This window comes from Eretmochelys imbricata, chromosome 27, assembly GCF_965152235.1.
Source record: "Eretmochelys imbricata isolate rEreImb1 chromosome 27, rEreImb1.hap1, whole genome shotgun sequence".
Lineage (NCBI taxonomy): Eukaryota > Metazoa > Chordata > Testudines > Cheloniidae > Eretmochelys > Eretmochelys imbricata.
In genome coordinates this window covers 15,579,158-15,598,423 of record NC_135598.1, presented here as the reverse complement: position 1 = coordinate 15,598,423, position 19,266 = coordinate 15,579,158, and the positions used below count along the sequence as shown (strand labels likewise).

General features: G+C 54.5%; 1 protein-coding gene and 1 long non-coding RNA gene across 2 annotated transcripts; both read right to left on the bottom strand.

The window, feature by feature from the left end:
* Positions 1 to 5,699: 5,699 nt before the first annotated feature.
* On the bottom strand, positions 5,700 to 7,701 carry LOC144258014 (uncharacterized). The gene is made up of 2 exons (XR_013344625.1): positions 7,506 to 7,701; positions 5,700 to 6,652 (listed from the first exon to the last, which is right to left on the bottom strand). It is a non-coding gene; the product is annotated as an uncharacterized LOC144258014 (long non-coding RNA).
* Positions 7,702 to 9,986: 2,285 nt separating this feature from the next.
* VPS25 (vacuolar protein sorting 25 homolog) lies at positions 9,987 to 15,839 on the bottom strand. The gene is made up of 6 exons (XM_077806315.1): positions 15,729 to 15,839; positions 14,668 to 14,813; positions 12,581 to 12,634; positions 12,053 to 12,141; positions 11,304 to 11,379; positions 9,987 to 10,711 (listed from the first exon to the last, which is right to left on the bottom strand). The coding sequence occupies exons 1-6, from the start codon at positions 15,773 to 15,775 to the stop codon at positions 10,599 to 10,601; spliced, it is 525 nt and encodes a 174-aa protein (XP_077662441.1). The 5' UTR covers positions 15,776 to 15,839; the 3' UTR covers positions 9,987 to 10,598.
* Between the last annotated feature and the right edge of the window lie 3,427 nt (positions 15,840 to 19,266).

Genomic DNA, 19,266 nt, shown 5'->3' with positions numbered 1-19,266 from the left:
CTCACTTGGCTGCACGTTATTCTGCTGAGGCTGTAACTTTCCCATGCTCAGTGAGGGGAGTAGGGAGAGCCAGCCATGCACTGTCACAGCACAGTGATCAGAACCAGGGCCGGACCACATGGGGTGCTGGGCTTGGGGAATACCAGGCTCGGGGGATACCAGGCTCAGGGTGCTGTTTTTGTTGTTAGTGACAAAAGGGAAAATAGAAGGTTGGAAGTAAAATATTCCAGGTAGTCTGTGTGTGGATTCATTTTTAACTAACCTCCTAGAATGTTCTGGACTTCTGTAGAATTTCATGGAACCTTCCAAACTTTCTGAGAACTACATTTTCCTTGAACCTCCTAGAGCACTGTCAGCCTGGCCCTCGCGGGTATTTAAGGGGCGGGGCGTCACCAGTCAACAGATTTGAAGACGCCATCACTAGTGCCAAAGAAATGGTGGAATCCTGAGGATTTGAGCATGTATTCAAGGAAACTCTTATTCATCAGAAGAAGAGACAGTTTGGTTACGAGGGCCGAGATGAGGTGATGGGAAGCTTGGAAGAAAAGTTCCAGAGGGAGGTTTTTTTGCTCACTCACTGACACTGCTGAGTGTCCATCGAAGAAAGGTTCGGACAAATGAAGCACCAGGAAAAGACTGGGGTGCAGGGAGAAGGGTTGTATGACCTTAGTAAGCTGCCGGTGGACAGGAAAAGACTCTTGAACAATTCACCAGACCTTCGCCGGACACTGACACATGGGGAATGTTCGGACACCAATGCTAAAGACCTCTTGTCGAATTGGACAACAGCCATCCCATTTTGCCACACGGGGAGCACTTTCCACTCCAAGTTCTCCAGTTCATACATGATGCAGAGCTGGAGGACACTTTTCCTAATGTGTGGATAGCTTTGAGGATTCTGCTCATGCTGCCGGTCACAGTCGTAAGTGGTGAGTGCAGCTTTTCAAAGCTCAGGTTCATTAAAAGATAACTTCGATCGACGATGGCTAATGAGAGACTGACATCACTTGCTATTTTAGCGCTTGAAAGTGCCATTGGCCTGTCTTTGGATCTGACACTGCTTCAGTTTGCGAGGGCAATGGCGAGAAAAGTGATCTTTGGAACTAAAGGACTAGTGTTAACATTCTAAGACTGTCATCTACTGGAATGCTACTTAATACTGGTTTTGCCAGATACTGGGAATGGGCGATAGGGGATGGATCACTTGACAATTCCCTGTTCTGTTCATTCCCTCTGGGGCACCTGGCATTGGCCACTGTCGGAAGGCAGGATACTGGGCTAGATGGACCATTGTTCTGACCCAGTCTGGCTGCTCTTACGTTATTATGTCCCCGCAATGTAGGTGCACAGTTCAATTTCTTGATGTTAGTACATTTCAGTTACTCTTAAAATTAAAAAGTTTCTATAAACTTAGAGGAAACAAATTATTTGTATTGGCTTATATATGGCATGAATAAATAGATTTACAGATCCTAGTGTGTAAATTTATCATCTTATGTGACAGGGATAAATCATCCATCAAACTCATGAAATGGGCTACAAATGCAGCAAAAAATAAGACATTCAGAAGTTTAACAAATGTGGGGTGGGGGGGGAGCACCGAAGATGCTCCGTGCCTAGGGCGCCATTTGGTCTAGGGCCAGCCCTGATCAGACCAGATGCTTTACAGAGAGCTTAATTTATGCCACCCCAGCCTCTCCTCTCCTTATAGAGCTGGGAAAGTCAGAGTGGGTCCCAGCTAGCCCCTGGCTTTTCCAGGCTCGCTCCCTGCAATCCATTCTCCAGTACGGTGTGAAATGACTCAGCCAGCGGGGTGACGCAGGTGTAATTGAGCTGTACCAAAGTGCTTGATCTAGTCATTTACTTACCGCTTTTAACCCAAGGCTTCAGAGCATCATGTTTACTGGAAAGCAGCAGCCGCCTCTCTCTTGCAAGTTGCTGTAACCGACTCCTGCTTCGTGCAGCTGTGATTCAAGGCCTGCCCTTGTGTCTGTCTCTGCTGCCTCAGCATGGCAGCCAGCTCTGCTTTAGCTACTGGTGAAAATAGCAAAGTGAGTGTGTAATAAAGACATTAAGTTATGAGCTATTAACAAGTGTATGGCCTGGACCAGCAGCCTTTATCTCGCATACGGACAAGCACCTGTTGCCTTTACGGTTAAACTGGGAGGTGCTCTCCGTTTGTTTAACAGTTCCGTGGAGCTGTTGACACAAAATACAAAGCAATTGTCGCTCAGATTAATGTGTTTCCCCTAAAGTCAGATTGTTTCTACTAAACGATAAGAGGAACTATTTCAGCCTAGCAGTGTCCACTCAGATTAAAGCCACTAAACCCACATTTCCAGGACATTGTACACAGATCCTTGGAGCAGCAGCTAAAGTTTATAACCCAGCACTAGTCAATGTGCAGCACTGCAAATCCCCTTAACTGGGGGGCGGGGGATGGTGGTGGGGGGTGTCGAGAAACATTTAATGAAATGTTGTTTCTGCAGAAGCCCTGGATAGGTCTGGGATCAAACTGCAAATCCCCTGAACACTGGCGGGTTCCTGATAGCATCACCTCTCCCCTGCTCAGTGAACAAGTGGATTGGGCATGACTTCTCCCCCCAGCACCCCCTTTGTTGAGACCTGCTCTCTCTCCTTGCTTGAAAATTGCTAACGTAGCTTGGGTGTGTGAGCTGGGAGAAGAAATCAGCCCACCCCTCTGCTCCCCAGGGGCACAGGCTGCTGGGAGAACGGGCACAGGCAGCTTGCAGAAACATGGCTGGGTGGAATAGCTGCCCGCTCAGCAATGCCCAGGTCAGGGGAGGAGGGGGTTGCGGTGTTCTGAAGCCAGAGCCATTGAACCAATGGGCTGATCCGGTCTGGCAAACGCTATGTTCTTATGGCGGAGCGGGGGCCTGGTTGTGACAGACCACACACCTGGGTGCTCAGCTCTGCAGAATGATGTGTGCTCGCTCTGCACAGGAGGGAACAGGAGATGACATTTTTCTAGCGATCCACCCCGAGGGGGTAGGTTGTCCCTGCGGGTCACACAGCTCCCGTGGTGGAGCATTCAGACAGGCATTGGCCCGACTTCCCTTCCCAGTGAATTCACTTGCCAAATACCCATTTGGTCACAAAGCCAGTCGGGTGTTTGCCCGAAGTGAAGGGCAGCCAGAGGAAGCAGCATGCCTGGTCCAAGCTTTACCTTCCCCTCTAGGGCCTGGCAAAGCTGCGGGAATGAGGCTGCAGCTTCCCTGCTCCTGCAGCATATGTCAGGTGTGTAAAGTTCCCGGCTTAGTTTCCAGTAATTGCTTTCACTCTTCTCCTGTCCTGGCGGCGGCTTTTAGCAAAGCCAGGGATCCTCAGCCTGACGTACACAGGTAGGGTGCGGCTTTTTCTGCAGCTGTCCTGTGAGAATAATCTGCAGCTCAGAGACAGGGACACTAGAACATGTGGCTGGGGGATATTGAGCTTGGCACCAAGTGGTGCAAGCCAATGGCTTCCAAAATAACATGGGGAAAGAACTCCACCCTCTGCGAGAGAAACCCGGCACGCCGGGACTCCTGCCACCTCCCAATGGCGTAGGCGCAGCACGGCCCCTTGTGCTGCTCGTCCGGCCGCACCACCCGTTCTGGCACAGATGTCCGACACCCCAGGCAGAGGAAAAGCAGATTCCCTCTCCTCTCTCCCTTCTCAGCACCGACACCCCCACCAAGCCTTCGGAGAGTGTTGTTATATAAGCTATGGGGCTTGGCCCAGTGCATGGAAATGGGACCAAACCCAGCGCGGGTCTAGAAGGCTGCACAGAGCCTGGGCTTCATGACCAGGTGGAAAACCGGGAGCTCACCTGGCATTTGAGTTCCTGGGATACGTTGTCAGCTTCAGAGCTAACAGGATGTCCGTGTTAACGCTGGAGGGCAGGGCTGGCACGGGGGCACCAGACCTCTTTGCCTCCAGGTCACTGGGCCATATTTGGAGCTGCTGGGGCTCAGGAGTCCGTGTGCACTGAGTCGCCTGGGGACCTCAGCTCAGCTTCTGGCAGCCAGGTGTCCCCATCACAAAAGCCACTTCTGGGGCCAGGCCTCTTGTCAGCAGCCTCAGCAGAGGGGCCAAGCCCTGATGAGCATGGAGGATGAACACCCCTCTCCCACCCAAGGAGGAGGAGTCATGCTGGCAGAGCTACTAGGCAAAGGGAGTTTGCCCTGGCGTTGTCCCATCATGCCGCAAGGAGTTCAGACTCCAGCCCCATACTCGCCACAGCTGAAAGGGGCATGGCTGCTGCACGGCGGAGACAGGCGCCTTCCAGCCACCTCCTCTTGACCTAACCCTGGGGCACCATGTGGGAGTCCGACGTGGGCTGAGAATACAAACTCCCAGCCCTTCATGGAGAGCTGGTCCCTAGAGCTCAGGGATTGTACACACCACGCAGGTCTTATCAGGGTGACATTTCTGTGGTCCCTGCTGCCGGTGCCGGCCCTGCTCTTTGACGGCCCGCTCTAATGAAGCAACCTAATCTATTTTCCGATGTGTTTGGCTGCCAGCTGGGCAGTCACTCTCCTAGGGGATGAGGTCACGAATCAAAGGGAACGCTGCTCTGCTGAGCGCTCCACTCTCGCTTATTAGCTCCAGCCCGTGCTGCCAGAACCCACCTCCTCTGAGCTCAGAGTTCATGGCAGGGAGACGGAGGGGCTGCCAAGGGGCTGAGCAGGGAGGAGGACTGAGCACCTACTGAACTCAGCGCCTCTCAGCATCTGGTCATGGTCCCCAGGCCTCCCCTGCGCAAGACTGGGTCGCACGTTTCAATCAACTACACGCTCTGGGGAACCATATATCTGGCTGGACTGGCGCTGGCAGGGTAGCATCCTGGGCTTGCCCCAGCCTCTGCACATATGGGGAAGGCTTTGGGCCCTGCCGTGTGTATCTTGGGGGTGGACAGATCCCATTAAAAACTCAAAATTAACCACATTGCTAAGAAGGGCCTCAAATCCCAGGGCTCAGCTGAACCCTTTCACAAGGCAGACAGAGCAGAACGGCACAAGACTCAGGATGTCAGGAGAACTGGGCACGATCAGAAAAATTCAAGAAGGTCCCAGCTGCGCAGCACATCCACAGCAGAGTCACTCTCCTACCCAGGTAACATGCAGTGTCATGCCTGCCTCATGCTGCTGCTTCCTGGCAGGGCGTGCTCCCTGCTCTGCGCTAGGGGCATGGTGATGCCACCCCCTGCTTGAGAGGAGTCCCAGAGCCCTGAGTTCCTGACAAGGATAGTAACTTGTTAGTCACTAAGGTGCCACAAGTACTCCTTTTCTTTTTAAGGGAACCATGTGTTTTCAGTGACCTGGTTACAGGAGTTCTCAGCTTCCTGTTCTCAGCTCCTGGTGTGATGCAGGTCACTTTCCTCCTGGAGCTCCAGTCCTAATCTTATGTACAATCAGTCCCCCAAAGCACACGTACCCAGACTCAGGGCTCCCCAGAGACAAGGGGTCAGAATTGATCAAACTGAAACGACACCGACGACATTTAAAAAAAAGCCCCAAGCTTCTTTCCTCCCCCATGAGCAGGTCTGAGCTGGGTGTGCATGGCCTGATAGTGCCCTTATCTCAGCCCAGGGCCCCTTACGCTCCACCTTCCCCAGGCCAATTAGCCTGTAATCAGTTTTCACAGTAACAGCCGTGTTAGTCTGTGTCCGTAAAAAGAAAAGGGGTCCTTGTGGCACCTTAGAGACGAACCAATTTATTTGAGCATGAGCTTTATTGAGCTACAGCTCACTTCATCGGATGCATACTGTGGAAACTGCAGAAGACATAATCTGTAATCAGTGTGACCAGCTGCAGCTGTGATCTCAGATCTGCAGGGCACCTGATCAGCTCAGAGAGACCTGCCTAACCCCAACCCTTGGCGCAGTAGCAGAGCCTCCGCTGGAATCTGACAAGCCACTGCCCTGGGAGCGTCCAAAGGGCCAGCCAGGGCTCAGTGCGGGAGCAGTGCACCCTCCTGGCTGGGACAGTGCCCCACAGTGTGAACAGGGAGGCTCCAAACAGGCCCCACACAGCTGAGTCTCAGTGTGGGGCCCCTATCCCAGGTGGCTGCTGCTGCAGAGTGGGAGTCCAGACTCCTGTGTCACTACAGTGGGAATGGGTGAAACCTGATCCCACTGCTTCTCCTACCCGGCAACCATCCCCCATACCCACCCAGCAGGCTCCGCACAGCTGGGCTTTGCACAGCTCCCTGCCTCGGTATCAGCCACTGAACCCCTGTGCACGCAGAGTACCCTCCTGCCATGGACCAGCAGGGCGGTCTCCTTTCCATCTTGTCTCAACTACAACTGAGTGTAGGTTTCCGCAGCAGGGCTGTTGGAACTGGCTGCCTGTTATCTGCCCGCTCCTGGTTCTCTTTTCTAGCCCAGGGAAGCAGAAGCCTCTTTGGGCAACTTTCTGACACTTTTCTGGCAAAGCCCAAGGTGAAAGCGCTGTGATTCTTCAAGCTTCGCTCTTTCCTTCTTCCCGCTCCATTTGACAGCACCCCCCAACTTGTGCTTTATTCCCAACCCTGGCCTGCAGCACACACACGGCAGTTCTCCTTCCTCCGAGCTGAGGGGCGGAGGTTGTACTTTCCATGTGTACCAATTCCTGTGCTTTACATACAGAAGATCTTTGGAGTTCTTCCTTGGCTGTGAAGAAATATGAAGGGGAGGGAGTGGAGTCTTTTGGTTAGAGCCGGTCCAGAGTGTCAGGACGCCTGGGTTCTGTTCCCTCCCGTGTGACCATGGGCTAGCCTCTGCTCTCCAGGCCCTCTCTGGAAATGACAACGATGTTTTCCATAGATGTGAAGGCTAGAGGGGACCATCTAGTCTCACCTCCTGTGTAACCCAGGCCAGAGAACAACCCACGTCAATCCAGCTGGCGGGAGTGGTATCCCCTGAGAACCCCAGGCAAGAATCAGGGCCCCATTGTGCTGTGTGTGGCACAGACCACTCCTGCCCCAGACAGCTTGCAGTCTAGTGTCAGACACAGCACAGAAGGTGGAGAAAACAGGTAGCCGGGGAAGCCAAACGCCGGTCTCACCCCTGGCTTGGCTGAGTGGCTCAGCTGCTGTTTGCGAGGCGGTCCGGAGACACGGCTCTCACCTAGCTAACGGCCCGGCAATCACAGCTATTTCCCTCCTGGCACTTGTACAAGAACCCCTCCAGCTCCACACAGCACCTCAGGGCTTCCAACCCAGAATGGCTCTAGCGCAAGCAACTCCAACCCACACAAGCCAGCCTGTTTCTGATGTCACTGCCAAGCCACGCACGCTACGCAGATAAGGATGCCAAACAATGTCTGATGACAATAAAAAGCCTGGTTATTACCCCTCCCGATGCCGGCGCCGTTTGCATTGCCATGGCTGGCAGTCGCGCCGTTGGGATCCTGCAAGGACAGGCGGTGGCCAGCAAGGCTCTTTGGGCTCTGGTGGACATGGCGGCACCAGCTGGCCGCAGCAGTTTTAGTCACAAGACCACACCATGCACAATGTTGCTCTACATGGCCCCTTCAGACAGTCCAGTCCTTCCTCCACAGGACGGGCAGCTGGTCGCAATATGGACATTTCCATACAGCCCCCCACTGGACACGGCCTTGGTGAGAGAATACAGACAGTCCCTGCCCCAAGGAACTCGCCATCCAGGTTAGAGCTGACTGGATGTGATGGAGGGGAAGCTCCCGCTCCCCCAAGGCTGTGAGGTGGCCTGGTTACTCTGTCATCCGGGGAGGGAAAAAAAGGGATGTTGTTCCTCCTCCTCCTCCCACAGAGCAACTAGCTAGCTGGGAGACTGGACCCGGGCAGGGAAGGGGTGTCAGAGCACTCCGGACAAAAGGTAATACAGCATGCTGGCTACAGGGTTATCTAAAGCCACATCAGCTCTTTCCTGAGGCAGCAGCATGTTTAATTAAGAACATATACTCAGTCATGGAGAGCAAGGGTACATATAGGGAAGGCAACTCTAGCAGGAATGCAAGGCCCGGAGCAGGTCTGAGCCACGTGAACAGGAAAGACACACAAACACCCTGGGCCTGTTTGTTAAAGACTCACAGCTCAGGGTCACAGACAAGAAGGTTTGTAACACTGCTGGTACCATCCCCACTACAGGCATGTGGGTTAGCCGGGGCTGTCCATGCACAGAGCCACCAAGGAAGAGAACCTTTGCTGCAGCGTGTGGAGGGGAGCGGAGAGAGGAGGGCACAGGGGCTGGAGAGGGGAAGGGTACTGGAGCTACAGCATGAGCTGTGAGGACAGAGAGGGCAAACAGCAGAGACTGGTAGGAGCCTGGATGTGAGGGGAGAACAGGGAGGAACCAAAGCCGACCCTGAAGTAGAGATCTTCACTGGCACACATCTGGTCTGCAGACAGCGTGGGAGAGGGCTGGAAGCCAATGAGAAAACGTGTTGAACCAAAGAATAGTGAGCTGGGGCACTGTCCTAGGGCAGTGCGCGGCTGGAGGCACTGGCTGAGGGATACAGGCTCCACAGGGAGTGCACTGGCTCCCTCTGCTGGGACAAACAAACCAGACTTGTTCAATTGATGCTCTGGAGCACAACCACCCACTGCCGCTCTGTCCAGACGGGAGCCAGAGACGCCAACGCAGGGCGCCAGCCCCCAGCACAGTGACTCTTGGTGCGGTTCACAGACGAGGGTGGGCTCAGGTCTGTTTTGCTTACCCATTCATTACCAGGCTCCGGCTGAAGGGTAACTATTTTTGCTCAGTATTTGCGTCACCTGCGGGGAGATGGAAACTGTGAGCACTTAGGGAAACAGACCAAGAGGTTTCCTAGCCTCAGCTGCCTCTCTGTCAGTTTCAGGGGAGATGTGATGGGGTGGGTGGCAAGTCACATGAGAGCACCATGCCCACACATCAGTGCCTTAAATAAGGAGTCACAATCCACTTTGTCAAAACAGCCAGTCAAAACCCCCGACATGAGAGAGGAACAACGAGGCAGCACTGGGAAGCAAAGGGTTACGGTTATGGCTCGTCAAACCAATTGTTTAAGGCTTTAATTGTCAAAAAAACAAGCCATCCTGGCTGCTGGGGGCGGGGGACGTCAGGGCACTGTGTTATCCTGCTCTTTATTCGCAGCCCAGTAAAGTCCTTGCAGAGAGACGATCAGCTCCAGACAGGACTGGAGACCACATTAGCCCTGTGTAAACCGGCCCGGCTTGGTGCAGAGGAATGAGGCCAGAGCTATTTCCTCTGAGCCTAGGTTACAGGAGCCAGACCTCCTACCAGCAAAGCAGCACTCAGGACAGCAGTAAAATACAGCCCCAGAGCCGAGGTGTCACACCACAGCCCCCAAGCGCAGGTCAACACAGATGCACGTGTGAGGAGGACAGCACGTGCGCTGAGGGCGCGTGTACCACTGACTCCAAGTCACGAGTTCCCATTACAAGGCAGAAGGGTTTTCTCTCCACCAGCCCCACAAACTCAGGCTGGGATCTAGCACCTTGTCAGCACTGAAAATTACCTGCTGTTGACAATGGGTGTCAGCGAGGGCTGCAGCTGAATCAGTGCCCAACACCGCTTAGACAAGGGCAGGGAAGGACAAACTGTCCCGTGCTGCCCCAGAAAATACAGCTAAGACTTGTCCAGCAGAATCAACCTGAGCTCTTGCTGTTTCACCCATCGTCACCAGGGCAGAGGGTCTGAACACCGAACTGTTCCCTCCCACTACCCATCACTGCTACAGAGCAGCCCTGTCACACCTGCTCAATCCCTCTAGCCACAGGCTGCACACCCTAGGACACAGGCTGGAAGAGCCCAGACTGTTTGTGGGGCTGGCAGTTAGAAGAGACATCTTTTCACTTACAAAGACAGACCACGAGAGAGACTTGCTGGGAATCCTTCCCCTCTCCCCAGAAGGCTGCCATCTTCACAGCCTTTTCAAAGCAGAATTACAATGTAAGGCCACTAACCTGACAGAAAAGCAACCCTCAGTTTCATTAGCAATGAAGCAAAAAAAACAACCCAGTGCTGCTCTATAAATACACCTTCTTTTAATTATGCCAAATTAATTCCCAGGCACCCACCCCCACCACACCCGGTGCCGCCTGCTTCACAGTGAGCACCTCTCGTTCTTCTGCTGAGATATTTTATAACTCAAAAGCTGTCACCGGTTCAGTGGTTCTGCTCATCGCACTCTGCAGGCTGCAGAGCCTGACTCTGTGACCGGAACAGGGGTGAAAGATCTGCCCTTTGAAAGCCAAACTCAACTAACCAGCCACCAGCTGAAGAGCCATGCGATTGGCTTGCCAGTGCCTGCTCTTCAGCTACTTTCAAGGGAACTAGGGTCAATAACTGGAGTGGTTCTGCATCAGTCCTGGAGTGGTTCCCCTTGAATCTACCCAGAGCCGCTTTAACCCCTCAGATAAACAGAATCAACAGGAAGAAGAGAAAGACAGAAGATCTCTGAAGATTTCTAAGAAAAAGTCATGTCTTCAGAAGGCTTCACAGCTTCTCCTTGCCTTAAGAAAGCCAGAATATGCAGCTGCTTCCAGTCACTGCTCGATTCCAGGCCTCAAGACTGAACCTTTCAAGCTAGAAACACTTTAACAGTCAGAGGAGATGGGAAGGGAGGGTGTGCCTGTTAAAAGAACTTGACGCCTCGGCCGTCGTCGAGTGTGATAATTTCAGCCCTGTGCTCTTGTTGTAAGGCTTGCAGGGCACGAAGCAACATGGACTCTTCCAAGCCATGGAACTCTAGGGAAGGATGAAACATTCTCAGTCAATAGAAGCCACAAGAATCACACCTCAAAACCAACACAGTCTGCAACTTATGATGGCAAACTAGGAGGTGCCTTACGGAGCACCTTTCACAGACCCAAGAGCGTAACAAAGAGCACAATTAATCCAAGCCACTGCTGCCATGTCAGAAAGAGAGAAGCTGGGTGCTGTTAAACAGAGAAGGAACAGATAATGCAGCTTTCAGCAGAGACCTGAAAGCTGCAAGGGAGTCAGGCAGATCTCACAAGGAAGAAAAAACAACCCCCCTGGAGCCAGAGGAACACGAGGACAGAGCTTTGCTATGGTGAAGGGAAAGAGGCTCGGTGACAGGCAGGGATAACACATTAATGATACGGAGATCTTGGGGTGGGTAGCGAAAAAAGCTTACAGCCCCGCTTCTCAGTGGTGATCAGTGTGAGCCCCAAAATACAGAGATAGCATGCAGCAACTACAAGCAATTGTAAAGAATTTCACCATTAAAATTGTCACCTGGCAGTACAAATTATTTATTCTTATAGTACTGTTGTGCTCTGGAAAGCAGCCCCAGAACACATGTGATGTGAGTTACCTTCATTCTGTGTGTCATCTCCATTGGACAGCTCGTAGAGTGTGAATACAGAGTTGGTCAGGCCGTTCTTAGACACCTGTAAAAGCAAGAGCAACGTAGAGAATTTCACTTATGTGTCTTAGAAACAGTTAATATTCCCAGCACTGATCTCTGCCGGATCTTCATTTCAATGGAGTAGAACCCAGTCAGTATTTACTGGGCACACAAACTAACTCCTCAAACAAGGAGATTTGACTGTGGAGAAAGCAGTCTAACCCCTGTCGCTGTCCCACCATCCTTTATTCCTTCTCTCCAACTCTGACAATGAGTTTTACAACGAGAACTTGTGTCATGAAGGGGACTGCAACAGCAGCTTTGTCCTCACTACTGAACTCTCACCCACACTCACAAGGAGATGGGTGTGAACAGTGTATTCACTTGCAAATCACAGCTTTTTACACAATGTAAGGTGTGCACCACTGCAGCGATCCCTACACCCCTCTGCAGCAGAGGGAAATGGGACCCGCAAAGTTAAAGGCAGTGGGAAATCAGGGCCCCAACATTTGACAGTTGCATTTTTCACAAATCACAAGCCAGACTGTCTGGCAGCGTCCATCCGCCTGTGGGACTGGCAGTTAGAAAGGGTTGGTTGCGGGTGAGACGTCAAATCAGCAACTCAGTTCAGATCCTTTTGCGGCGAGTCTGAAATGACAGCTGCCCCCCACACACAGAAATTGGGCCATGGTATCAAAGCTTCTGTATGGCCTCACCCACTGATAGATGAGCTTTCCCCATTCTTCTGGTCTTCGCCACATGATCAGGAAACTGGATTTGTTCTTGTCTAACCATTCTAGGTTCCCTGAAACGCAATGGAAAGGGTGTATTTACCACAGGGCCCCAAATCAAGAATGACACCTCATTACAAGTGGATGCTATGTATGTATGTAGCTCCATCTCTACCCCATCCTGTCACTCACACCGGCTTCCTACCTACCCCCACATTCAAATAAAAAATCTTTCCTGCCTCTGGGCCTGACTCTCCCTCTCCCTGTGCAGCAGCTTGCAATGCTGCATAAGGAAATGGACAAGGAGCTCTGAAAACAGAGACAACAGTGAAAAACAACCAGAACTCAGGGAGATTCCAATAGGAGTGGTACAGTCCATGCCCAGAGTGTTTTGGGACAGTCGCACAGCCAGACTCTCGGCACTAGGAGGGAAATTAGACACAGGTCTTGCTGACGCACCCCGCACAGGCAACATGAACAGTCACAGACAATTCAGCAGAGATTTTCACCCACCTTTTTTCCTGAGTTCTTCTAGTACAACTTGTATGGATTCCATGGGGAGTTTCCCTGGTTCTGAGTTAAGGAAACATTTAGTGCAATTTAGCAGTACAGGCAAAGCTCAGAGGATGATGTCAGCTGTGTGACCATCTCTAACACTGTTCACAGCAGAAACTGGTTGGGGGAAGGAACCGAAAGCAAAGCATGCCCTGACACAGTTCTAAATAACTGAAATAAGCAAAGCTCTAAAATAATAAGTCCACGTAACATTTCCATGGCAGCTTTCATCACTGAAGATTCCACTGTGCCTCACAAACCGCGTACAAGCCAAAAACCACATTCCCATCAAAATGCAGCCATCTCTGGGGTGGATGGCAGCACATGACAAATACAGGGCAGGCTGGATGAAAGTGAGGGAAGGGGGCAGGGTCAGCCTTAGGGGTAGGCAAAGGAGGACCTCACCCAGAGCGCCATACTCACGGGGGCACCGTGCACAACTCAGAGGTGCACCGCGTGGTATCTCTCACCTGACCTGCTGAGACCCAGCTGGGCTTATGGAGGCAGCCAGGCAGGTGAGCGGCAGCATTTAGAGAGGGTGGACTGACAACCTGAGCTGTAAGGGGGTGGCTGGACCAGCCAAGTGACTCCTCTGCAACAGGGGAGCCCCTCCTCCCACCTCCGGCTCCATTGCCATCTGCAGCCTCTGCTGCTCCTGCACCCTCCATCCCACCCCAAATGTAGCCGCCCCTGGCCAAGCTGCTCTGGATCAAGAGCCTGCCTCCTGTCTGCTGCATAGAGCAGTGTTTCTCAAACTAGGGCCGCCGCTTGTTCAGGGAAAGCCCCTGGCAGGCCAGGGTTATTTACTGCCTAATGCTGCAGTGCTAACAACAGGAATGAGCCTGCTGGTCCGGGGCCAAGGGGCAGAGCTGTTGACCGGGAAGAATGTGTATCTTGCAAACAGTTCTGCTCTGTAAGTACCAGAAGTAACTGAGAGTCCCTCGCTGTATTCATGGAGTCCTGGACAGAGCAGCCATCTACTACTGCAGGGAACTGCGCCACTCAGCACACCCTGGTCCCAACCCAAACTGTTCTCCAGGATTCCCCTCCAGCGGTTACCGATTGCTTTTTAACCTAATATGCTTTACAGAGATAGTAAAATCCACCTCAAACTATTGCTTTGGATTAGGGCTGTCAAGCGATTAAAAAAATTAATCACGATTAATTACACTGTTAAACAGTAACAGAATACCATTTATTTAAATATTTTTGGATGTTCTCTACGTTTTCAAATATATTGATTTCAGTTACAACACAGAATACAAAGTGTGCAGTGCTCACCTTATTTTATTTTATTTTGATTACAAGTATTTGCACTGTAAAAAAAACAAAAGAAATAGTATTTTTCAATTCACCTAATATAAGTACTGTAGTGCAATATCTTTATCATGAAAGTTGAACTTACAAATGTAGTATTATGTACAAAAAAACTGCATTCAAAAATAAAACAATGTAAAATTTTAGAGCCTGCAAGTCCACTCAGTCCTACTTCTTGTTCAGCCAATCGCTCAGACAAACAACTTTGTTTACATTTGCGGGAGATAATGCTGCCCACTTATTGTTTACAATGTCACCTGAAAGTGAGAAGAGGCATTCTCGTGGCACTGTTGTAGCCGGCACTGCAAGATATTTGAGAGCAGTTATGTAACAAAAACAAATATGTGTAAGCTGCACTTTCAGGACAAAGATTGCACTGCAGTACTTGTATGAGGTGAATTGAAAAATACTATTTCTTCTGTTTATCATTTTTACAGTGCAAATATTTGTAATAAAAAATTATACACACTTTGATTTCAATTACAACACAGAATACAATATATATGAAAAAGTAGAAAAACAGCCAAAATATTTAATAAATTTCAATTGGTATTCTATTGTTTAACAGTGCGGTTAAATCTGTGATTAATTGTGATTACATTTTTTTAATCGCAATTAATTGTTTTGAGTTAATCGCATGAGTTAACTGTGATTAATTGACAGCCCTAGTTTGCATTAAAGCCACCACAGCAACCTGGGCAAGGAAACAGCATGGGAGTGAAGGATACGCTGCAGCTTCCTGTTGTTGAAAAGTGGGCTTTCTTGGGCCTCCATGACCGTCATTGTGTACTGCTTGTTGAGGCGACAGTACAACAGAACCAAGGAGCACCAGGCTGTCATCTGCTTCTGCCGGGTGTCCACATTGGGCTGCAATCTAGAAACAAACCCAGAGGTGCTCCAGGTCAACATCTGGTTCCAGGCACAGCAAGATCTGGGCTTAAAGAGGTGTAAGAGGGTGACAAATGCAGCCAGACAGGCCACTCCCACATGCAAACCTTGCCATAATGTTGGTGGGACCTGAAGCGTTAACAAACAGCAGCTACATCAACAGATGAATCCCGAGGCAAGCCTCCAGCAGCGCTCCTGACACCTACCCCCACTCCAGATACCACCTGGCTGGTACGCCGAGTTGTATCAGCCCGTGCTGCGCTCTCACTGCCGGAGAGGGCCAGGGACACTCCGCAGGACACGAATCAGGCTGTGGCCAGTTCACAATCTGCTCCACTGGCCGGAACTCAGTCCCCCGTCGCACAGATCGAGCGGCTCAGGAGAGAGGTGCAGGGGCAGGAGTGACGGGGGCACAGGGCAGGGGTCGGTGGGGAGCCCATGGGGGACCATGGCCACCAAAATGCAAGTTCGCCCAGGGTGCCATTCGGCCCTGGGTCCATGCAGACGCCACAGGGACGTGTAACGCGGGCCCCGGCACCGGGCAGGGGCCAGATCCACGGGCGCAGCGCCCGATTCTGGCACGGGGGGGGGGGGGGCTCAAAGGGTGGGAGGGGCCTGCCCGGTGCAGGGCTGGCAGAGGACATTCGGGGGGACCCCGTCAGCACGGGGGGGGAGGTTCCTGGGGGGCCCATAGGCAGTTCCGAGGGCACGGGGGGCTCCTGGGGGGCCGGGGGCGGTTCCGAGGGGGCTCCTGGGGGCGGTCCCGGGGGGACGGTCCCAGGGGGACGGGGGTGGTTCCGGGGGGCTCCTGCGGGGCCCGTTCCGAGGGGCCGGGAGGCTCCTGCGGGGCCCGGGGGCGGTTCCGAGGGGGCCGGGCCAGCGGCCGGTCCCGGGGACTCACGTGAAGAACGGGGGGAAGCGGTACTGCCAGGGCCACTCAAAGCTCATCGCCACCGCCCCGCGAACCCGGAACCGCGGCACCACCGACTTCCGGTCCTCTTCACTGACTTCCGGTCCGGTGCATGGGCTCCCGGCCCTCCCTCAGCCTCGAAGGAAGGTTCCGGGCAGGGTCCGTTCCGCCCCAGGTTGGGGGTGGGGGGAACTCAAGGCCTCCTGGTCACTCGGGCCGGCTGGGTGGCCCTAGCCCAGCGGGCAACGCCTCAGGGCCCGGTTGCGTTCCCTGAAAGCTCCCGGCACTGCGGGGGGTGGACGCTGGGCCTGGTGGGGCGGAGGGGAGCGGGAGCTATGGCTGCGGGAGGTGGGTGGGACGGTCTGTACAGAGCTGTGCAGGGCCCCAGCCTGGCAGCCGGGACGTCAGGGGTCTGTGCCCTGCTCTGCGATCTTGGGCACGTCCCATCCCCTCTTGCTACCCCAGTTTCCCTGGGCCACAGCGGGGACGGGATTGACTGCTCGGGGGCAGCGCAAGGATACATGCGTATTTGTGCAGAGCGTTGAGATCTGCACCTAAAGCTGCCCTGGAAGGGCCATAAGGCGGCTCAGCCTTGGGGGGCGCTTGGACATGTGCCTCAGGCTTCAGCGCAGACCGGGTACTCCAGAGCTGCAGCCGAGGAGTGGGGCCCTGGCTGTGGGCATGTGGGGTGACTGTGCCAAGCATCAGTCTCATAACTTGGGAGAGGCAGCTGGAGCCTGGCAGATCAGTGAGCTGACAAGCATCTTGGGGTTAGAAACCAGCTTGTGAATATCCTGGGAAGAGGGTTTCTCATCAGATTTCAGTTTTTTCTCTCGTCCTGGCCAGGCTGGAAATGCAGCTGCAGCAGCTCCCAGCCCCATCCCAGAGGCCTGGCTGCAGGGACAGGGCTGGGGCCTACGTGCCCAGCCGCACAGCAGTTCCATTCTTGGGCCACTGGCAGACTGTTCTCTATTGGGTGTTTACTGTCTCTCTGTCTAACTGCCCTATCCCACGTGACGGGACAGCTGCCATCATGGGGAGGAGGAATGGCAGGGTCACGGGTGGGCACTTTTCAAACTGATCCCGCCAGCTCTGCCCACACCCATCCAGGTGCCTTTGGGCCCCTCGCTTGTTCACCATTCCTTCCTAGCCTTCCTCTCATGAAGCCACACCTGCTTCATTCCCTCTCACAGAGTCCCCTGGTGCCCTGCGGGAGGGGAACCTGCTGCTCTCAGTGACTGGGATTGGGAGGGATGGCCCCTCCGGGTGCTTGGAATAGGCCGAGTCCCCACGCTCCCTGCACCGGGCATGTCCATCCCAGCGAGGCCTCATCCCCGACCGGGTGCCCCAAAGGCCTAGGATTCCCCTGGGTGGTTCCAGAGTCACCCTGCTTCTTCCCCACAGCCTCTGGTGCTCACAGCTCCATGCCTCTGGTGCCTCTCAGCCCTCTCCTTGCCACCTGGCTCCTTTCCTGCCACCACCAGGCCTCCAGATCACCCCTGGGATGGGGAGTACAGCAGGGACAGGAATCCAGGGAGCTGCTCTCTCCCATCAGGGACAGCTGGTAGCACTGGGGTGCACTGGTCACTAGGGGGCAGCGTTGCCCTCCCAGCCAGAGCCTGGCGCATTGGCAGACGGGGTGGGGGTGAGGTGACTGACCTGTGCGTGGCACTGTCTGAGGGCCGGGGCTGGGCTGGGCTGAGGCACTGCGGCGCGGCGAGCGGCGACTCCCCAAATGTTCCATCTGGGCTGCAGCTGCCACCAGCTGCCTGGGAGCTGGAGCCTGTCCCTGTCCTCAGTGCAGTGGCCACGCGGGCATGGACCCCGGGTTCCCTCGGGGTGGGGGAATCCATGTGCCCGATGAGGAGGGCAGAGCACCTGGCCCGTTCTGCCCTCTCTGGGCCCCTGCACCCTGCCATCGCTGCAGGCCTGCACACCCCAGAGCGAGCTGCACGCACAAGGGTTGACAGCAGCAGCATTTACGCCCCTCATCACCTTGGCCCGAGGCTCTGGGAGGAGCCAGGTGCCAGCAGGGAACCCTGCTCTCAGAACTGGGTGGGACATGGGGTGCCACAGGCTGGGCCCAGCCTGGAGAGCCTCCATCCCCTGTGGCAGACTCTGCCCTGACTGCTGGGCGGCAGAGCTGTTGAGGGCCCTCTGGAAATGCCCACTGGGGTCCTTCCCCCTTCCCCTGCCCAAGGGCTCATTCTGCGGCCACGTTGGGCCCCAGCTGTCAGCTAAGCAGGGGCTCTCCCAAAGGTCACAGCATAGGGCGTTCCTGGGAGCTGCAGAGACCTGGCCAGTGTCGTGTTTTCCGTTCACTGCGAGGGAGTGGCCGGTGGACGAGAGGAGGAAGGAAGGAGCCAGCAGAGTGGGCCTCAGGGGCTTTGTTCCCCGACTCTCTGGGCAGGAAAGGGAACGGCAGAGGCAGCCTCATCTCCCTCCTGCACACGCACTGCTGCCTTGCTGGGCAGGAGGGAGGCCTGGTGCCCACCCAGAGCCCTCGGGAGCGACTCCTGGTCAAGGGTTGCCCGAGCCCAGACACTAGGGGAGAGGGCTGGGAGGCTGGGAGCATTAGGGAACAAAGCCAGGGAGTCATGGCCACCCTACACACCGACCCTAGCCAGAACGAGCTACCTCCTGGCTCCACAAAGGGAGTGACGTGGGGCCCAACCCAGGAGGGAGCTGACTGTGGGCACACCCCACCTCACCGGGTGGATGCAGGCAGATAAGGGGCCCAGCTGGGGCAGGACCCCCGTGGGTGCTTCCCAGGCTCCGTGACATGCCTGCCTGGAGCCACCACCCCCACGTTCCAGGGCCCATGGCAAACTGGGGCCAGGCTGCGCACTGGAATGGGACTGACTCTCGGTCTGGATCTGAGCACGAAGGGCTGCTGCAGAGGGGCTCCCTCCTCGCCCTCCCCCCCCGCCCCGGCTTCGGGTGCCACCCAGACTGGCAGCAACCCGGGCGGACAGGAGGGGCCTGCTAAGCCACACGTCCCATGCTCTGCGTGGAGGAGGTATTGACATTTAAACCAGGGGCCTTTTCAGGGCGTAGGCCACCCAGTGACTAGACCAGGAAGAGCAGCAGGGCTGGCAGGAGAGAAGAGGCCGGGTCTGGGCTACCAGGCACGGATCCCCAGACGGGAGAGCCAGCTACAGAGCAGCCACCGGCAGGCTGGGCCTCCCCAGATACACACGCAGGCTCGCAGTCGCCAGGTGTGCACAAGCACACACACACAGTGATTGCCACAGACTTGCCAAACACAGATCTGCCCACAAGTAACCTGTGCAGCCCTCAGCCAGCACCGATTCTCTCCTAGCCCCAGTGCCCTGCTCCCTGCACTGCTCCAAGGGAACCTGGTCCCACCCTGACCCCGGAGTCTGCCTCGCTCCAGCCCTGATGGAAGGGGACCCTGTTCCCTAGCGCTTCCCCAGTGCTGCTTGGTTTGAGGGACCCAGGCCAAGGCAATCAGGGAGTCCCCCTGCACGACGAGGTCATTGGCAGCTCACCGGGCAGGTCGCTGGAC

Bases quoted from the DNA above. Each gene is read 5' to 3' on its own strand.
- VPS25 (XM_077806315.1), bottom strand. From the start codon at position 15,775: ATGAGCTTTGAGTGGCCCTGGCAGTACCGCTTCCCCCCGTTCTTCAC. The intron at 12,142-12,580 runs GTGGGTGAAAAT...ATTGCGTTTCAG, and splicing joins AGAAGAACTCAGGAAAAAAG to GGAACCTAGAATGGTTAGAC. The intron at 10,712-11,303 runs GTAACTCACATC...ATCCTTCCCTAG, and splicing joins AGATGACACACAGAATGAAG to AGTTCCATGGCTTGGAAGAG.